At 43.2% G+C, this 19094-nt stretch overlaps 1 protein-coding gene across 12 annotated transcripts in view; it reads right to left on the bottom strand.

Annotated features, from left to right (window-relative positions):
• The window catches only part of ATP2B2 (ATPase plasma membrane Ca2+ transporting 2), a 301755-nt gene that overhangs the window by 99631 nt on the left and 183030 nt on the right, over positions 1-19094 (bottom strand). For all 12 annotated transcript variants that reach the window (XM_066558014.1, XM_066558016.1, XM_066558015.1 and 9 more), the window contains one exon: positions 14391-14588. In XM_066558014.1, the coding sequence (XP_066414111.1) occupies positions 14391-14588 (198 nt within the window). The remainder of the gene's footprint in view (positions 1-14390; positions 14589-19094) is intronic.

Below are 19094 nucleotides of genomic sequence, written 5' to 3'. Positions count from 1 at the left end.
CAAGCAAATACTTCTACAGTGTTTATATTCAATTTTGTTTCCTTTTTTTTGCCAGAGAGAAAAGAGAGAAAGAAAAAAAAAGTTTTTAAAAAAAGGGAATTTTCATCATGAGTCCTGTTCTAGGGGATTGCAAGAGACAAACCTTGATGCTGGGTTGTTGTACCTTCACTTATATTGCTCCAAGCTAGAGATGTCAGGTAAATAAAACCTCATATTCCAAAGGTAAAACATGGGCTCCAAATGCAGGAATCAGACCTTGAAAAGTTGCTCTGTGTTTATTAACAAGGATTCAAGTGCAGTTATTCAGCACTTGACTTGCAAGGGCACGTCCTAGCCAAGTCCTACTTGCAGAATTAATATTTCTGGAGGATCTCTTCCTGGAAAATATGTGAGAAGACATTTTATGCTGTCCCCAAGTTCTAAATCTCATTCCCTCTTCCCCAGCAGAGAGCTGAGTCGTGCCTGGCACCCTGGCCATGTGTGATGAGCAATATCCAAAAGTTTTGTCAGAGGTCTGCACAGCTCTCATGAAGGGAAGGCAGCTGGGGGACCTCAGATTTTGCAGCCCAACAGAGATTTGCAAAAAGCAGATGTAGGTCCCTGTGCACTAGGAAATAATCCTTTAATCTGCAGGTCCCACATGACAAAAAGCTGCACATTTTGCACTCTACAAGTTCTCAATGTGTTGTTACTGACACCAGCTTGAGACTAAACTTCTGTCAGGGACTGGCTCCCAAAGCTGACCTGGTGTGGGGAACCCCACAGAATGCAGAGTTGGATGCAGTGGGGCAACACCAGATTGCAATAAAAAAAAAAAATCTAAAATAAATGAAAAAAATGAAAAACAAATGAACAATTAAAATAAATAAAACCCAATCTAAAATAAATGAAAATTAAAAAACTTCACATTGCAATAAAAATATCAATTGACTCAAGAAACCCCAAGCAGTGCTGGATGAGTAGAACCTCCTTTGTTCTCTCATTCCAAAGGTGATGGGTTCAAAACAGAGAAAAGAGAAAGTCATAAAGACAGACAGACTGCCTGGATACCCAGCCAGGAACGCAGGAAATTAAGAATCAAGGATTTTATAATGGGAGGCTTCAGCAAAGAAAATTTCCCCTAATAAATTTTCATTCAATCTCAGTCTAGAAGCAGCTCCTTGTAAGTATTTTAGAATATGGCAAAAATCAAGCTAGCTGTATTCTAAAATGACCAGTGGAATATATCTTCATCAAAACACCTAGAAAAGAGCAATTGCATTGGCTTAAATTTCTGCAGCCCAGTAGGAATTTGCAGAAAAAGTGGTTTTACATAAGAATGTTTACCCCTGTAATAATAACAACTCTAAACAGCCTCACAGGCACTCCTAAACAAACAAAAATACTTTATATTCAAAAAAGACAAAATAATTAAATTTTAAAAATCATTCCTCTTTAAATTTCTGCAAGTAATAATTATTTGAGGGATTAATTGAGAGGCTGTGAACCAAAATTACAGGACAATATACTCCACAGTGAAAGGAAGGCTGTGCTGGGATAATTGTTACAGTGACCTTCTCTCAAAAAGAAAGAGCTCTTAGTAGGACCTACAACTATTCCATAAAGAAATATAATTCATATTATTTAACTCTCTCTGTAGAAACAATGAAAAAAAGAATAAATCAAATATAAAAATAAATTTGTCATTAACAAGTGATTCTGACATTTCTCTTCATTTTAGCACAAATATTAATGTCCACAAGGAAAATTCTGGTGCAAGTTGAAGCTTTCTTTGTACTCATGCAGGATATATAAAAATAGAGCTACAAAATACTCCACATTTAAGTCACTGTTCCAAGAATGCAGAACAGGTGCACATGGCCTTAACCTTAAATAGTTTTGCTCAGTTTAGAAAAAACCTTTTTTTTTTCCTCAGGGTTTTTCATGGAAAAAAGCTGGACAGCCTCAGCTCAGTTCCAGTGCAGAATAAAAATACATGGAGAAATCTGGTTCAGCAGCCAGCCTTGATACCCCTAGAAACTCTACCAGGAAAGTGTTTTAAATTCAGACTTCATCAAAAACCAATTTACAGCAATGAAGAACACACAGCACAAACAAGGGATCCCCTTCAGCCTAAGTTGTTTAAATGTCATAACTATGAAAAAAAAAATCAATGTAAAACACAAACTCTGTTTGAAAGATGTATGGACTAAATTGAATTAGCAACGTGGGGAACTGTGACCCCAGAGCTTTGGATGGAACACTACTAAATGTCATTGGTTAATTCAGAGTAAAAGAAGGAGGGAAATAAATTTTTTTTTTTTCATGATCACATGTTGCAAGGCCACATTTAGAATAGGCTATTGTGCCAATGCAAACAAATCATTAGGAATAAAACCAATTAGAAATTAGAATTTCTGTTAGCTTGATATTCGCAGGGAAGTGGCTGTCCATATGTTGATATTTACTCACTTGGAAAAGTTTAATTAAGTTTGAGTTAGAATTCTAACCTTGCTATTAGAAAAAATAAAAAATGGCAGAGGGAACGCTGCAGCTCCTGGGATAAAGTTGCCTTTTTGAACATGAATAGATGAAGGAAAAAATATATATAATGTCAGGAAAATCTGCTAAGTTTGGAGCTGCAGCTAAGCAGCCGTGTCAGAGATAAAGGTGCAGCTGGGTTCTACAAACAGGAAGAAAGCTCCCATTTCTCATGGAGCAATCCCTGGCTACTTCTGATGCCTTGGGATTTTAGCTTTTATATCTTTCATTTCTTTTATAAAGATTTAGTGAGTCACTCCAAACTGCACACCCAGTGTCAGCTGCAGCTTCCCCATTTTGGGCACACACAACAATTCCTCTCCAGGCCTGGCAATCAAGGACACCTCACTGCCCCAGGGCCCAGAGATGGGAACAAAAGGGACTTGGGGGGAGCAAACTTGGGCTCAATGACTTCATTACCTGCAGCTGGAATTGGCAGATGAACCCCCAATGTGCAAATGGACCAAACTTACAAAAGTATAAAAACCTGTGAGCCCTGGTTCATTTTGGGTGTAGGTCCTGGGGGATTTCATTTGCCCAAAATGTACCTGCAGGCCCTTCAATAAACAGAACTGCTTTTTATCCCCTTAGCTCTGTCTGGCCTCTGTTTTTAGGTAGCCCAAAAAGGCCTCACTTGCAGCACTTGTGAAATGCAGCTGGAGGCAGAGGAGGCTCTGAGCACTTCCTCAGCTCCTACTCAGATCACTGAGAGCCCCAGGAAACACAGAAACCCAGGCAAATAAAGAAATGTTTCCCAAAAAGCAGCTCTCATCGGGGCACTCAGCTTTAAATAGAGCCCTGCAGAACGGTTCACATTGACAGAGAGCAGCAAAGAGCTGAGAAGTGCAGGAGCAGATGAGAGCTGTCTGTCCTGTGCCATCCACAGAGCCTCTTCCCTTTCTGTCTGGAGCACGGGCATGAAAAGAGCAAATCACTGCAAAAAGGTTTTTGGGGTGGCATCTGCCTCAGTGATGGCTGCTTGTGCTGCTCCATCCCTCTCTGCCTGTGTTCTGATAGAAATGAAATGTGCTCGCTCCCAAAAATCTTCTCCTTTTTTTTTTGATTTTTGATGCTTTAAAACAAGGCGTTCTAACAGGGAGGATTTAACAGAAATATTACCCAAAATCTGCAAAAACCAAACTGAAAAAAGGTTGGCTTTGCCTGGAAATCTCGACAGATGTTTCACTGGAGCTTCTAAAACCCCAGGAGGAGCAGGGGATGGAGTGGGGATGCCTGACCACACTCACACAAACATTTCTTTTAAAAGTTCCTGGATGATTGCAGCTGCTTTGGTTGTGTTCTGTGCTAGCAGAAGCCTTTTCTAAGGTCTGAAACACTTCACACACCCAGATTATTTAGAGAGAAACTGCCAACTTCTTCCACCCTGCAGAGAGAGGTTACTGAGGAAAGGTGACTGATTTAACAGGTCCCTCAAGAGTAATTCAGAGTTTTCAGAGGTTCAGGGCTGGAAAGGCACCGATAAAGGAAATTTGCAATTGAGGAGCTTAAACAAAAAAAAAAACCAAAAAACCAAAAAACAAGCCTGCAATCCCAGAAAATTCAAGACTGCCCTTGGAGCCAGTCCTGGAGCACCTGGGCCTCTCCTGCCTCGCTCAGGACAAGGAGAAAACGTGGCCAAAGGAGATGGGGAAGATTTGTAGAGCTGAGCCACAAAACCCCCTCATAACCTGCACTGTTCATTGCTTTCATCCCATTTCTCATCTCCATTCCTTCATGCTGGAAAGCTTTAAGGGGTGAGGAATGAGCTCAGTAAAAGATTTAAATTCTGTCATAATGTCTTACAGCAGCAGGCACCAAAAAGTTCTCCCAATATTAGCGTGGCCCTATAAAAGCAGTTTTACAGTGCAGATCTCTGTGCTAAGGAAACTTGTCCTGAACTGTGGGTCTCAGTTTACTTTCACCCCAAAGGATGGGATGAAATCCCCCCTGAATTCACATCCAAAACCACCTTCAGTGTGAACCCCGCTGGGGACAGACAGGAGATGGGATTTCTGAGACAAATTCTAAACTGAAATGTTCACCTGGATCTCTCCAAAGCTGCAGGAAATTAGGATACTCTCCATTTAGAATGTGCATTCTATATTTTCTGCATATTAATTATCCACACTGAACTGAAACAAGAGGAGGGAAAAGGCAGAGCTTGTGCAAAACAGAAATAAATCAAAATTACTCGTTTAAATGCTACTTTTCTAACAGGTGAGAGATGTGTGTGTGTTTATATATAACCATGAAAATATGCATATATGCAAAGTGCCTTCCTGTTCAAAAAGGTATTTCTGGTTTGTTTCTGTGCTTAAACATTTTTTTTCCGGGTAATAATTTTTCATTCTAATTCAAGCCCACCAACAGTGAGGAACTGTAAGCACAGGCAGACTTTGGGATGCAGCACAGTTTGTCTCAACTCCAACTGTAAAATAATCCTAGAACCAGATCCAGAAATACTTCATCTTTAAAAAGTCACATCATAAAGATTCTGCAAATTTCAATACTAATTGGTATCTTAAAGCTGCCAAATTAAAAATTATTTTTAAATCATGATGAGATAAGAAAACATTCCATATTCCTGTATCTTATATTATTTAGTTTTATTTCATAAGCTATTAATTTTTTGCAATAAAGATGTTTTCAGAGCTTTTGGGTTCCCATTGATTTGAGGGAATTTTTTTTTTTTTAAAACAGGTAAATATTTTTAAGGTAATATTTTAGCTCCCTTTGTCAGCTTCACTGCAATATTTGCATTTTCTGTACTACTGCCATGCTGCTCAAATTTCAAATCCCCAAAGAAAAAGATGGGGAAGTCTGCACAAACAGCTATTCCCTGGTATTTATAATCAGGCTGTCTTCAAGTACACAAAATATGGCTGGGAATAAAACACCACAAATTGGTCTTTACATCCTCGTAAAACACAAAACTCAATGTTCTGCTTAAATTCTTACAAGATTTAACCAGGTAATTCTAACCCTGGTTACACACCAGGAATTAATGTCTGTGTGCAAGGGACACTCAGATTATCCAGGGAATTGAGAGAATTTCCATCAGTGGAATCTTTTAGAGATAATTCTGATAAATGTCTGTCAGGGAGGGTTGAAGTATTGACGGTGCTCTTGAGTGTGGGATGGACTAAATCCCCTCCAGCCTCTCCTCAGGTGGGTTTGCTCATCACCTCCTGCCTCCTTGCTTTAGGCTGGTGTTGCCAGGCTGGGATTAGGCAGGCCAGGCTGGAGTGCTCTCTGATTTGCCCAGCCAGGATTCCTCCTGGCATCATTCTCAGCTCAGGGAACCTTGGGGAGCTCTGGCCAAGCCCAGCCTGGCTGCCCTGCCCTGCAGGACTGTCCTGCCCTCCTGACCTTGCTGGGCTCAGGACCATGGCCAGGTGAGCCCTGCTCCCCCTTGCCCATCACCCCTGGCTGTCAGCACCCCCAAACAGCCCCCCAGGGGCTGGGGGCTCCCCAGAGCCACAGATCCAGCCAGAACAGCACCTTCACCAGCACCACCCAGCTGGGAGGAACCATGGTGGCTGCTGTGGCCCTGGGGCTCCCTCCAAGAGCATCACCCCAAAGCCCCAGGAAAGGCTCTGCAGGCTCAGCCTGGGCCCTGCCTGGCCCCTCTCCCCAGCCCACGACCCCACAGCACAAAGGACTCTCACCCATTCATCCATGGAGGAGCCCCCGACCTCAATCTGTCCCGTTCTTTTGAGAATAACACCAAAGCAAAGATGTTGCAGAAATTGAGCAGTGTCTCCAGGGAATGACCACCCAAAGGGGCACAATCTCCTCCCCACGAGCTCAGCCTTGTACAAGTGCTGCTGACAATGAGGGTTGGGACACACAGCACACACACTCCAACCTGTCCCGCTCCCTGCTCATGGCTACTTAGACCTGGCATTGAAGCAATATTTAGAGCAGGAATTGAAAAAGCAAATTCTTACAAGCACTAAATTTCCTAAGCCAAACAGACTGGGGTAATGTCTCTAGAAGCCATATGCTGCTTCACCTCATCCCTGCTTTGGGAGGAAGGAGGTTAAATGGGGGTTTTGGCAGAACAAGCTGTTTTTACAAGGGCAAATACTTCTGTTTCTCCTGTTTTCCAGGCTGCCAATTGCTTCGTCCCCTTCCTGCTCACAGACTGCTTAGACTGGTTTAAATGATCCTGGGGGAATCTCACAGTTTAATTTTTATGGTGAATGAGAGAAGAATTTTGAGTGTGTGCAGCAACAGTCCTTAAAAGCTGTTTTGCTAACTCTGACAACAATCTCCACTTTTGAGATTAATCTATTTTATATGAAAAAAATGCTATTTTCTAATAGCTCAGCTTCTCTTGAGAATGCTCCTCCCTGGGCAGCACAATAAAACTGGATCAGTGTGATCTGTTTAGCAGCAAAGATGATGAAGGATTCCTATTAGGACACAGCTTTTAAGGCTCTGTGGCCCTTATACCCGCTGATATCCATGATTTCCCATTGATTGCTCAGTGCCTGGAGAACATTATGTAACACTCTCTGTGCACACTTACAGGATGAGACAAACACAGCAGAAGCTGGAAGATGTCCACCACTTGTTGTTTTCAGCATCTGCAGCAAAGTTTTGTGAATATTTTCAGTTCTTGTAGGGGTTTTGTACCGACACAGGCCATGAAATGGGGTGTCATTTAGGCTTCAAAGCACTGCAAAGTGTTAAAATAAATTAATTTTGGCTCACTTTCTCCTGAAAAGGTTTCATATTTTCTCCAATGCATTTTGTTTAATGGGGAGAACTTGAAGAGATGGCAGATTCACAGTGTCCCAAAAAATGTTACTGGGAGACATTGGTTAAAGTGCACACACACAAATTGTGGAGTCAGTTTTTCGTCTTGATCTTGGCTTTATAACTGGGAGAGCTGGCAAAAGATTTACAGTTGTTTATTTCTGTGTGCTGCTATGCAGGAGGGTTGCAAAATACCTTAAACATTGGCCTCACAAAATAGATTTTTGTGCTGCCTACCTTTGTGCATTTTTAATGCAATCTACATTATCACATGTAAAATGCTCTTAAAAAAATTAAGATGTAAAGCTGCCACAAAAGACTAGAGAATTAACTTTGGTTCAGCTGACTCATATCTGACATTTCTTAGTTTTTCACTCATTAATCAAATTGATTAACTGCATATTAATGAACCTCAGGGTGGCAGATTTTTAGAGACAGGGAGATGCATGCAACATTTCCTGTAGAAAATGTCCTGCAATCTTGAATGGGCCCTGCAAGACCCTCAGGATGGAAAGTTCTGGCAAAGGATTTAAGAAATGAATGTGCTTCATTTCACATTCAATAGCCCTCCTGAATTGGTATGCTAAGGGAAATGGAGGCTGGGCTGAAAAGGTGAAGACAAGGTAAAAAAATTGATAAATGCTGCATTCAAACACTGAGTTTCTATCCAATTGTGCCTCACTAGGAAGCAAATGAACCGAATTCCCCAGAGGATGGCACCAGACCATCATGTGGCTATTTATCTCAGGTTACTTTTAATTCAGTTTAATTAAATTTGCTTTGAGTTCCTTGGCAATCAGTGCTTTCCCTTTTTCAAACCAACTGTTTATTCCCCAAGGCCATTTAACCCAGGGGCCACAGGAGGATTCCTTGCTCCAACCAACTCCTGAGCCGCGCTCATTTCTACGCCCAAAACAACGCAAACGCTCGGCAGCGACAGCGCCAAACCCAACGAGCCCGAGGTGGCCGCCCTTGGCAGGAGCTGAAGGCTCTCCCCAGAGGCTTTCACAGCTCCCAGCGCCATTTCCCAGAGCAGATGAGGTGGCAGATCCCCTGCAGGGCCAAGGCTGCCGTGCCCGGTGGATCCAAGGGCGGCCTGCTGCCCGCCCACACCTGCGCACGGCTCCGAGCCAAGCGCGGCTCCATTTCCAGGTTTCCCCACCAGGCATCTGCTGTGTTTGTACAATCTAAGAACAAGATGATTTCATCACAGAGATGGAAGGTTTCTAGAATCCCCAGGAAAAAAAAAATATATATAAATATCCACTAGACCCATTTCTTGAGACACGGCGCTTCTTGGAAAGGGAGTAGAAGGAGTTTTGTGATCTGGGGCAGTGAGTGTGAGAAAGAAAAATGTTGCTGGGAGAGTGGGAAGGAAATTGTTGAGAGTTGGATATGGAAGGAGTGAGAAATTCCAAATATCACCTACCTGAAATTACTCAAATGAGTGCAGTTCTGCCACAATTATTGGCAAAGAAAGTGAAGGGATGAAAATCACAGTTTAAAAACTGGGGAAAATAGAGAAGAATTTTATCCAATCTCTGGTCAAGCAGTCCTGACACATATGGCAACATAGAAAGGGGCTTCTCCTGCCTGTTTCACCTCCCCTGAAACCCTGAAATTCTCTTCAGCAGCCGGAAGCAGGAAAACCACAAAGTAACCCAAAGAAAGGTGAGAGCTGGAACCACAAAATGACACAGCACAAAACCAACATTTTGAAGTGTTTTGAGGGAGCAATGGCTCAATTTCATGCTATTCCAATGGGTTTTAATTTTTTTTAGGAATACCAGACTGAGTTCTGGGGGACTAGGACAGACATCCCATCTTTAGAATGTTGTACCTGAGCCTAGCACACACACTACTGCAGCTGTTCTGCTCCAGCAGAACTCCAAGGCAGGGAATTTACGTGGAGGAGAATTAGACTGTCCATATTTATGGGAATATTTTTTTTAAATGTACATCAGCACAAACTGCACAGAAATTCAAACTAGCTGGTGTTACATTCAGCATTTGCACTCCTAACTAAGAGAAAGGAGCTTGCTGCCAACTGCTCTGTGTTTTTTCATATCTAGATATTCTTTTTTATAGGTTTTCTTTCTAATATCAATAAAATGTTTTACTTTTTTTTCACTTTCTCCCAGAGATACCCAAAGTTACAGCTGGTCAAATCTTCCTCACTGTGATTTATTTCCAGAGCTGCTAAAGAGATGAAATGCCAAAAGACTCATCTTGGGCTGTGCTCCACAGGCAGGAGCCTGGGAGAAGATGGGAACAGCACAGCACCTCCAACCCCACGCCAGAGACCTGGACAAGGAGATGGGCAAGTTCTTTGTTTGGCTTTGGGTTTTTTCTCCCCTCTGACTGATTTTTACAGAGTTCTTTAATCTGAACACCCCTTGGCTGCCTTGGCTTCTGCAGGGAGAGCCTTTCCTGCTGCCTGGTGACTCAGGCACTGCTGCCAGCTGGGCTCCTGCCTCTCCCTGGCTCTTTGGGTCCTGCTGTCCATCCCATCCGAGCAGGGATTTGACATTCCCACAACAGTTGTGCCACGAGTCTGAGCAAGTGCTGCCTCCATGGGAGGCTCAGCACAGCATCAGGGTAAGGCAGCACCCTCACCTTCCCTCCAGTTTCTGGATGCCCTTTCTGGTTCAAATCTCCAGCTTGAGTCCCCACTGAGCAACGTGGCACATTATAAAAAGGATAAGAAAACCCCTGAGTGGTGAACCCCATGAAATAAAGTCTCTTTTGTTTATAAAATATGAAATCAAGTCTCTTTTAGGTCATGAAAGGCCAGCAGGACCCCCAGCTCCAGCCCTGGGCAGCAGCAGCATGAAACCACCAACATCTCAAAGCAAGTGGCTTGGGAAGCCCAAATTTCAGGGGAGCATGTCCTGTTTCTGTGTTTTTCCAACTTGTTGTATGAGTAAGGGGAAGGGTAACCCAGCCAAAACCCAGCTGAGCAGCACTGAGCAATGTAACTGATCATTTCACTTTGTTTTCAATCCAGACCTTTGCCTTGGGAATTTTAACAGAAGCTGCCTGAACCAAAAAGACTTTTCCTTTTTATTCCACCTTTAAGCTGCTAAAAGCTGTACACTGGAAAATAGATATCCTGCCTGGGGCTTCCTGGTAAGCACTGGGATGTTAAAACATCTTACCTCAGGCTGCTTTCTCCCCCCCTTTGCAAGCCACAGAAGGAAAGAGAATTCAAGGAAGAAGAGTTAAAAGGTTTGTTACACTCCTGTAAACAGCAGATGATTGGCAGGGCTTGACATCAGCACTTTTTGCAATAAGATCCACATGTGATGCAGGGGCTGGAGATAGAAACAAGGAGGAAGGCTGGAGAGGGCTCAGGAATTGCCCCTGAAGGTGTTTGCAGAAGGCTCTGGGAATGTTTGGACCAGTTCACATGGGTAGGGATGGGGAAGGCACCAAAGCAGCAGAATCCTGCTGGGGGACTGGGAAAAGCAGCCCCAGAAAGGGACAGAGCTGCAAATGCCACCAGGGCATTTCTGCCAGGAGGGACTGCTCCAGCAGAGCTCTGAGGGAAAACACGAAAGCAAACCAGCCAAACAAACCAAAAAAAACCACCCTAAAACCCCACAAACAAGCAAAACAACAAAAACCCACCAAAAATAACAAACGACCAGGTAGAAGATGACATTCTTGCATTGCTACAGGGACAACAAGACAGAGATTTGGGAATGGCCAAGAGAAGCCATTTCCCATTCCCTTGCTGGATTTCTGAGTCCAAGCACTCCTTCCTAAAGGATGCCCTGTTTCCTCAAGCAATGTGATGGTTTGAGTCCATTGCTTGCACTCTATCTGCTCATACACTGTCTTTAAAAACAAGACGGGGCATTTCTTTCCAAACTGTTCATAAAAATCATTTCACCATATACTGATCTACAAACATTTCCATTTTAGTCCTGGACTGCCTCTAATCTACCTTACAGAAAAAATAATGTGAATTAAATTATTTCACACTTCCATCAAATCCTCTGAGCTACCACAGACCCCCTGCTCTGCAAGGCCAGGGAACACTGAAATCCACAAACCCCAGGCACAGAAGGGATTTTCCTGAGGAACAAAATATTTTTACCCTACCCCTGTGTGATCCTCACTGCAGTGGAGGCTACACTTGCATGGGGAATTTTCTCTCAATATGCATTTCCTAAAACCCAGCCTCAGTTTTGCACTTTTTTGAAAGGGCAGCAAACTGATTTCGTGTGGCTCAGTAATGAGAGCAGTAATTGCCACGGGGCTGACAATAATTGATGCAGAAGTTCTCAACTGCTTCTAATGGCCTGTCAGATGGTGAAAGGGAATGCAAAGCACATCATCCAAACCATTCCTGAGAGCAACGTTCTTGAAACCTGCACTCCTGCTAAGGAATATGAAAAGAAAGAACTGGGGTGGCTTCTGGAGAAGCAATAAAACTGAACTATTATCCAGAGATTCCTCTAGATCAGATTCCCTGATTGAACCAGACATGGAAATTATGTTCTCCAAGACTCACCAGATCTGAAATGAAGATATGAACACTCACATCCTTACACAAGGCTCCTGAGCACTCCAATGTTTGTTGGAGCTGTGGATTTTATCCTGCTTTTCTCCTTCAAAAGCCTCAGGAGAAATATATTTTGCACTTCAACTGCAGAAAGCAGTTAAATGCTAAGTCTGTTACAGCACCAACAGTTACAAGTGGGTTTCAAGAGTCAAGAGAAGAAAGAGTTATACTAATTTTTAAATTAGGTGAGTTCAACTTATTATACTAACCAGCAATGCCATTGGTAGATATAAATTCAGGATGGGTGAGAGGCAGATATAGATATATTAAATAAAGGGAGATAAATGCTCAGTTTACAAGTGGTGTTTCCCTGATAGTGTGTTCTAAAGTCTCGTTTCCATATTATCCTTTAATCCTCCAAAGCAAGACTGTCACTTCTGGGGGGTGACAACTTTTCAAGTTACTCCAAGCAAGAAGTTGATGAGCTCAGAATATTGGCAGTGGTGGTTAAATAAATCAGTGTGGAAAGAAAACTCCTCTTAGCTCATTTTCAAAATGAAAATGCATTTCATTTGGAAAAACAAAAGAAAAAATTAGAATTTTAAAGAGGAGGCAAGATCAAGAACAGAGAACAACATGTGCCAGCTCTCCTTTCTAACACCTCGCTGTACTTTCAGAAGTAAATATTTTCAAGGGAAAAAAAAAACAACATAAAAGTTGCCAATAAATGCATATTTCAATGAAATTTTCATTCTGGGGAGAATGAGGAAAGGAAAATACTGAAGTCAAACCCATTAAAATCAATTACAAGTGGGATTACTCCCCACTTCACCAAGGCAAAATCAAACTTAATATGTCCATTTTCCAGAGTTTGGGACTCTTCAAAAAGTCATCTACCAATCAATTAAAGGTGCCTTCAGCAGCAACTTATGATATAATAATTTTCAAATTAAAGGGAATTATTTATACAACTGCCCAAAGAAAGACTTCCCAAAAAAAATGTGGAAGACCTTTACCATGTGTTCCATAAATTGGATTACAAGATATTCACTAATCTGATTTTTCTTCTTGTGTAAAACCTTTCAGGAAAACAATTCTTAAAGCAGGGAAAGCAGTGACTATTGAATAGAATGCTGTGCTGTGGGAAAACACAAACACATTTTCCCAGACTGTGCTGCTGAGCTTTCCAGACTCCCTCACAATCTCAGCTGGCTCCTGTCTTCCCATGGGAAAAGAAGCATTTTAAATGCAGGATCAAAATAAGAAGAATAACAATTTGAAAAAGAAAGGAACAAGCCTCCCCTGCCTGGTGACACAGCTCCCCTAAAACCTGGAGAAATCGTGCTTTCAAAATTCCTTTCCCCCAAAATAAAATAAAGTAAAACAGGGCAATCTGCACATTTAGTCTAAGCTAAATCCTAATTTTTTTTAAGAATCTCTCATGGTTTATAATGTCCCCAAGGTATCCCATCAGTTGGATGAGGTAATTCCAATAAATAACATTTTCTTCAGTTAAAAAAAAAAAGAAAAAAAGCAATGACTCCTTTATCTTTTCATGCCTAAATCGAGCACCTGCTGAATCAATAGCCAAGCATTCAAAATGCAGCAAGGGAGCAATGAAAGGCTCCCAATGATTTCTAAAGGATGAAAGCAGCCCAGGCAGGAGGCAGGAGCTGTGCATGGCTACGTGCTGATTGTGCTGCTGAATGGCAAGGCAAGGAGGAAGGGGCTGCAAGGAAAGCAGCCAAAGGAAACTGCAGCAAATGTAAAAAGCATTTCAGGGCTATATTTAGAGGAAGACATTCTTCCTACATTTGCCAAGCTGCTCACGTCATTTCACACAGCATGTTTGATCCAGCTTTAGAAGTCTGGGAGGGAGCAGGAGGGGGGGGGGGGGGAGGAAAAAAAATCTGGATCAGCTGCCAGAAATGGAAATCTTGCATTTATGGAGAGGAACAAATATTTTAAGCATGTGAATTCAAGAGTGCTTTCCAAAGAGGGTGGGGGGGAAATGGGAAAAAAGGAAGGGGGGCAGGCTGGGTGGTGAAACTTCCTGCAGCCAGGAAGGCTCTGCAGAATATGGGGAATATTTATCAGGAACAGGACTTTGCTCCAATATTCCCTTTGGAGCCAGGCTCATGAGCCTGAGCTGCACCACTAAAAATACTAAAATGTGTGAATCTCACTGAGTTCAAGCCTTCATCTGGTGTAAACTGGAGATCTGTGCTCCTGCAATGGGATCCAGCAGTTACATAAGCAATTACATATTTCTCATCCAGAATACGTGATAAACAACCACAAAGGATGAATCAAACACCCTCCAAATGCAGGCTCAAAGGTGCAAACTGTATCAAAACCACTCCAGTTTCACAAGAAAGTTATGATTTTCCTTTAACTCACGTCATGAAGTTCAGGATTTGCATAAAGAAACGTCAAGATGAAAAGAAAAATATGTCAGGAGCAGATGTAATGGGATCAGGAACAAACCACGTGGAAATTTCCTGTTAGTGACCTTCTGGAGGCTGGTGATGGAATTGATTTGAGATTTAGGACATGCTTTGCTTAAACTGAGATGACTTCTGTGAAAAGTTTTTACCTTCATTCCCTTCTCCAGGTGGCTGATAAAAGGAAAGCCCCAAAGATATGATGGCTGCAATTTCCAAGATGATAAGAGTCACGTCCTGCAACGCTTCCCAAACTAGCTGTATGAATGTTTTTGGCTTCTTTGGAGGTATAAAATTTTTTCCAAAAATAAGCTTTCTTTTTTCTAGGTCTGCAGCAGTTCCAGCTAATCCTGTAAATAAAATAAAATAAAATAAAATCAGGTCAAATTGCCATGACATAGAAAATGCATCCCAATAAATTACTTCTCCAAGAAAAATTCCAAGCTGTGGCACCTATGGCATATAGACAAATGTAAATATTACAGTTAAATTGTCCTTTCATGAGAGGATTTGTCCTGATATTCTGAACAGAATTCTCATGAGCTCCATTTAGTACTAATTCCTGCCAGGTTTAATCATTAAAAAGCCTTTGAATTCAGAAGTTTGTTTTAATAAGACCTATGTATATACATATGTACAAGCAATGACTTCTGGAAATAGATCCTAAAGCACAAAGAAATTATTTTTGGGATGAAGCTTGAATAGCTGATGGAAGCTTTTGGTAATACCTGTAGCAGATCACAGAAATCTTTGTTCTGAATGCAAAGGATAAATCAATAAAGCCTCTGTTGTGCTACTTCAAAGCAACCTCTGGCTGCAAATGGACTCCAGCACACCCCTGGAATGAGCTGCATCACATTTTTGTCACAGGAAAAAGGGAAAGTGACAGGTTAAATATGCAGAGAAGGGCAAAAGGAAACAACATGGCTCCATGCATTTTGCATGATGCTTCAATTTAAGAGCATTTCAGTTTCAGGATGCAGGATAACAATGGGTGGTTGGGCTGAACAATCCACTTTGTAATTATATTAAAGGATGCATGTCTGGTGCTTTTCTAAAAAAGCAAAACAAAACAAAACAAAAAAAAACCCCAAAAATAAATAAAAACCCCAAAACTTGCAAGCATCAAGGTAAAATAACTGAGCCCAAATATCCCTCTGAGCAGCATAAAAAACTGCAAGAAGTGTTCCATGTTTCTGCCAAACAATTCCTGATATCCTTGGTTAGATTGGAAAAGACCTTTGGGCTCATCAAGTCCAGCTGCTCCCCCAGCACTCCCAATCCCACATCCACACACCCCTTAAATCCCCCAAGGATTGGAACAGCCTGTTCCAATGCTGGCCACCCCTTCCTATGGAGAAATGTTTCCTAATATTCAATTTACACCTGCCTTGGTGCACCTGGAGGCTGTTTCCTCTTGTCTCAGAGAAGAGACCAACCCACCTGGAACATTTACAGAACTTTAGGTTTTGAACATGATCAGCAACATATTTATGGTTATTTAGGATTATTTATGGCTATTTAGGATTATTTATGGCTATCCATCCTTACATGACACCAGGAAAACACCAAAGATGAGGAACAGAAGGTGCCTGTGAGGGAGGAAAGCACCAACCCCATGCCATGAGGATTCCTGAGCTCAGGAGGTTCAGGACAAATCCCTGCCTCCCCCAAAGGCTGTGGGATAGCTCAGGAATGGGAAACCCTGTAAATACCCTCTCCAAGCAGTGAGGGAATGCCAAGAGTCCCCAGTCTGTGCCTGGCTCCCCCATTCCCTCCTGGGTGTCTCCTCCGTTTCCTCGGGACGAAAGCGATGCTGCCCTGGCTGGACCAGCCCTGCCTCACTGCAGGCACATCCTGACTCACCTTTCCCTTCAGGTGTCTCCTTACAGCTGCTGGGAGGCTTCTGGCTCTTGGTTAACTCATCAAAGTTTCATTTCCCCCTCAGCTGCTGAGAAACACGAGCCCCTCCCATGGATCAGGGTTATTATTACCTCACCCCGTTTAATTTGCAGGGCCTCGTGCTCACTGACAGGGGACAGGTTCCAGCCACCAGCATCCAAACTCCTCTCAGAGCTCCCAGGAAGCTCCCAAGGCTGGGAAAATCTTTTCCCTTGTGCCACAGGAGTTGCTGCCTTTTTGTGAGCCCACAGAAGTGTGGGCATGGTGAGGGATGAGGCACTCACAGGGACCACCCCAGCACGCACCAAACCAGGGCACTCTGAGCAGCACCAGAGGGCTGCCAAAAGGAAGGATTTACTCTAAAAATCAGAGAATCATGGGATCACTAAGGTTGGAAAAGACCTCCAAGATCATTGAGCCAAACTTTGAAGCCAACGCTGCCAAGTCCACCACATCCCCAGGCCCCACATCTGCATGTTCCTAAATGTTTCCAGGGATGGTGACTCCACCACCCCCCTGGGCAGCCTCTTCCAGTGCTTGGCAGCCCTTCCATGGAGAAATTTTTTTCCTAATATTCAATCTAAATCTCCCCTGGAATCCTTCGAGGCCATTTCCTCTGGTGGACCTTGTTCCCTGGGAGCAGAGCCCGACACCCTCTGGCTGTCCCCTCCTGGCAGGAGCTGTGCAGAGCCAGAAATCCCCCCTGAGCCTCCTTTTCTCCAGCCTGAGCCCCTTCCCAGTTCCTCCTCATGGGGCTGGTACCAAAGGTACCCATAATTTCCATCACACCCCCAAAACTCAACCTACTCAACTTCACACGTGAAGGGGAAATTCCATGGGCAACACTGGCAGGGATTCTAAATGCTTGTTCCTAAATGTTTCCAGGGATGGTGACTGACTCCACCACCCCCTGGGCAGCCTCTTCCAGTGCTTGGCAGCCCTTCCATGGAGAAATTTTTTTCCTAATATTCAATCTAAACCTCCCCTGGAATCCTTCGAGGCCATTTCCTCTGGTGGCCCTTGTTCCCTGGGAGCAGAGCCCGACACCCCCTGGCTGTCCCCTCAGGAGCTGTCCAAAGCCAGAAATCCCCCCTGAGCCTCCTTTTCTCCAGCCTGATCCCCTTCCCAGCTCCTCCTCATGGGACTTGTACCAAAGGCACCCACAGTTTGCATCACACCCCCAAAACTCAACCATGTGAAGGGGGAATTCCATGGGCACCACTGGCAGGGATTTGGGGCAGGAATTTTGATCTGATGCAGCTTCAGGCAGCAACACAAAACTCTGGAAGGAAAAAATCAAAGAATGGAAGGAGCAGACCTGTGAACAATGCCTTTTTCCACCACAGAACATTGGTGCTCACTGGTGGGGCAGCTCCAGCATGGCAGGGATGGCTGGCACAGCACAGGGAAAAGCTGCAGGGATTTAAATAATCCCAGTCACAGTTACCAGGATGTGCTGGATTCCTGAGTTTGAAATGATGCCCAGGAGGGCACACAAAGGACAGCTCCTGTCCTGGGTCTCTGATTTGTTTAAAATACACCTGAGGAGCCTCCAAAGCCTAGGAGAGACTGCAACCCCAAGAGCTGCTTTTCCTCTAAGATAAAATTTGTCCATTTAGACACCATAAGGCTGAGGAACAGACTGCCTAAAGGATCCATGGCCATCCTTATTTCCCTGACTATAGTCCACTTAATACTGGAATTCAGATATCAGTCATTCAGACTCTCCCATTTCTGTTAATATTATTTTCTTTAAGTACCACAAACAAGGCTAAATTATACAGATGATTTTATTCTTTTCTCTAAATCTTGGTGAAATTACTCACCCACTCAGTCTCATCTAAAAAACAGAGTATATTCATCTTTAATAATGAAATTTATTTCCTTGTAAATAATTTAGAAATCCTGGGAAATGACGTCCAGTGTTCAGTTCAAACCAAAAGGTTTCCCTCCTCTTGTGACCCAGCCATCACTCAGAATCCTGGCCAGCAAAATTTTGGGGCTGTTGTTTTCTTTTTAACTCCCACTGAATGCCAGAAATGAACAAACTCTTCTAATGAGGGAGAGAAAGGAGGAGAAGGAGAAGGAGAAGGAGAAGGAGAAGGAGAAAGGAGACAATGGGGAAAGTGATGAAATTGGATTTTAAGAGTTGTGTAGAGAAAAGGGCCAGCAAAGTGCATGGAAATGATAAAGATGTAGGGAAAGGGGCAAGGCAAGAGGTTTGCTCTGCAAAACTCCCATCAATCCTCAGAATGCATAGGAAGGTACAAGAGGGGTCCTCTTTATCTATTCCAAGCCAGCTGCTCTGCTCAGAAAGGTCATTTTGGTTATTCCTAGGGGGGTTCTGGGCGTGGCCAGGCTGGAGGTGGCTCGTGGTGCCCAGATGGCCCAGCCAGGGCAGCACCTGAGGGCATCTGCCCCCAGCAGCACCTGAGCCTGGGGATGCCCCTCCTGCTGCCCCAGGCACGATGGGTTTCTATCATGTTAAGCACACCCACTCCATCTCCTGAATATCATTGTTTTATTTCTCCCTGGAGGCCTGTGACAACAATGAAAGAGCACTGCAGATGAAGGCAATTTAAAACATCATTTTTGTCTGAGGATAGAAAACATCCAAGGACGTAGGGAGGAACCAATGGGGACTAAAAAACATGAATGGAAATAGGAGCTCAGCAGGAGTTCAGATTTCACAGATTCCCAGCACAAGCAGCAGCCTCCCATCTTGTGTTCAGCGTGGCAATAAAAGGCACAGACTGCCTGGGTTTAGGTTCATTTCTCCACACAAGCATGATTATTTTATTTAAGTGCTTTTCTAGGTCAAAGCTGTGCAGCACAACTTTGCTTGACCTGGGTGTTTAGAACAGATGTGCAGATTCGGGTTAAATTTACATACAAATATTGCACACAGGTTCAGGAGATGCTGTGAAAATTTACTGATGTTTCCAGCACTTTAG

This window comes from Molothrus aeneus, chromosome 12 (assembly GCF_037042795.1).
Source record: "Molothrus aeneus isolate 106 chromosome 12, BPBGC_Maene_1.0, whole genome shotgun sequence".
Lineage (NCBI taxonomy): Eukaryota > Metazoa > Chordata > Aves > Passeriformes > Icteridae > Molothrus > Molothrus aeneus.
The sequence above is the reverse complement of the archived record's forward strand: the minus strand, read 5'-3'. Positions and strand labels throughout refer to the sequence as shown.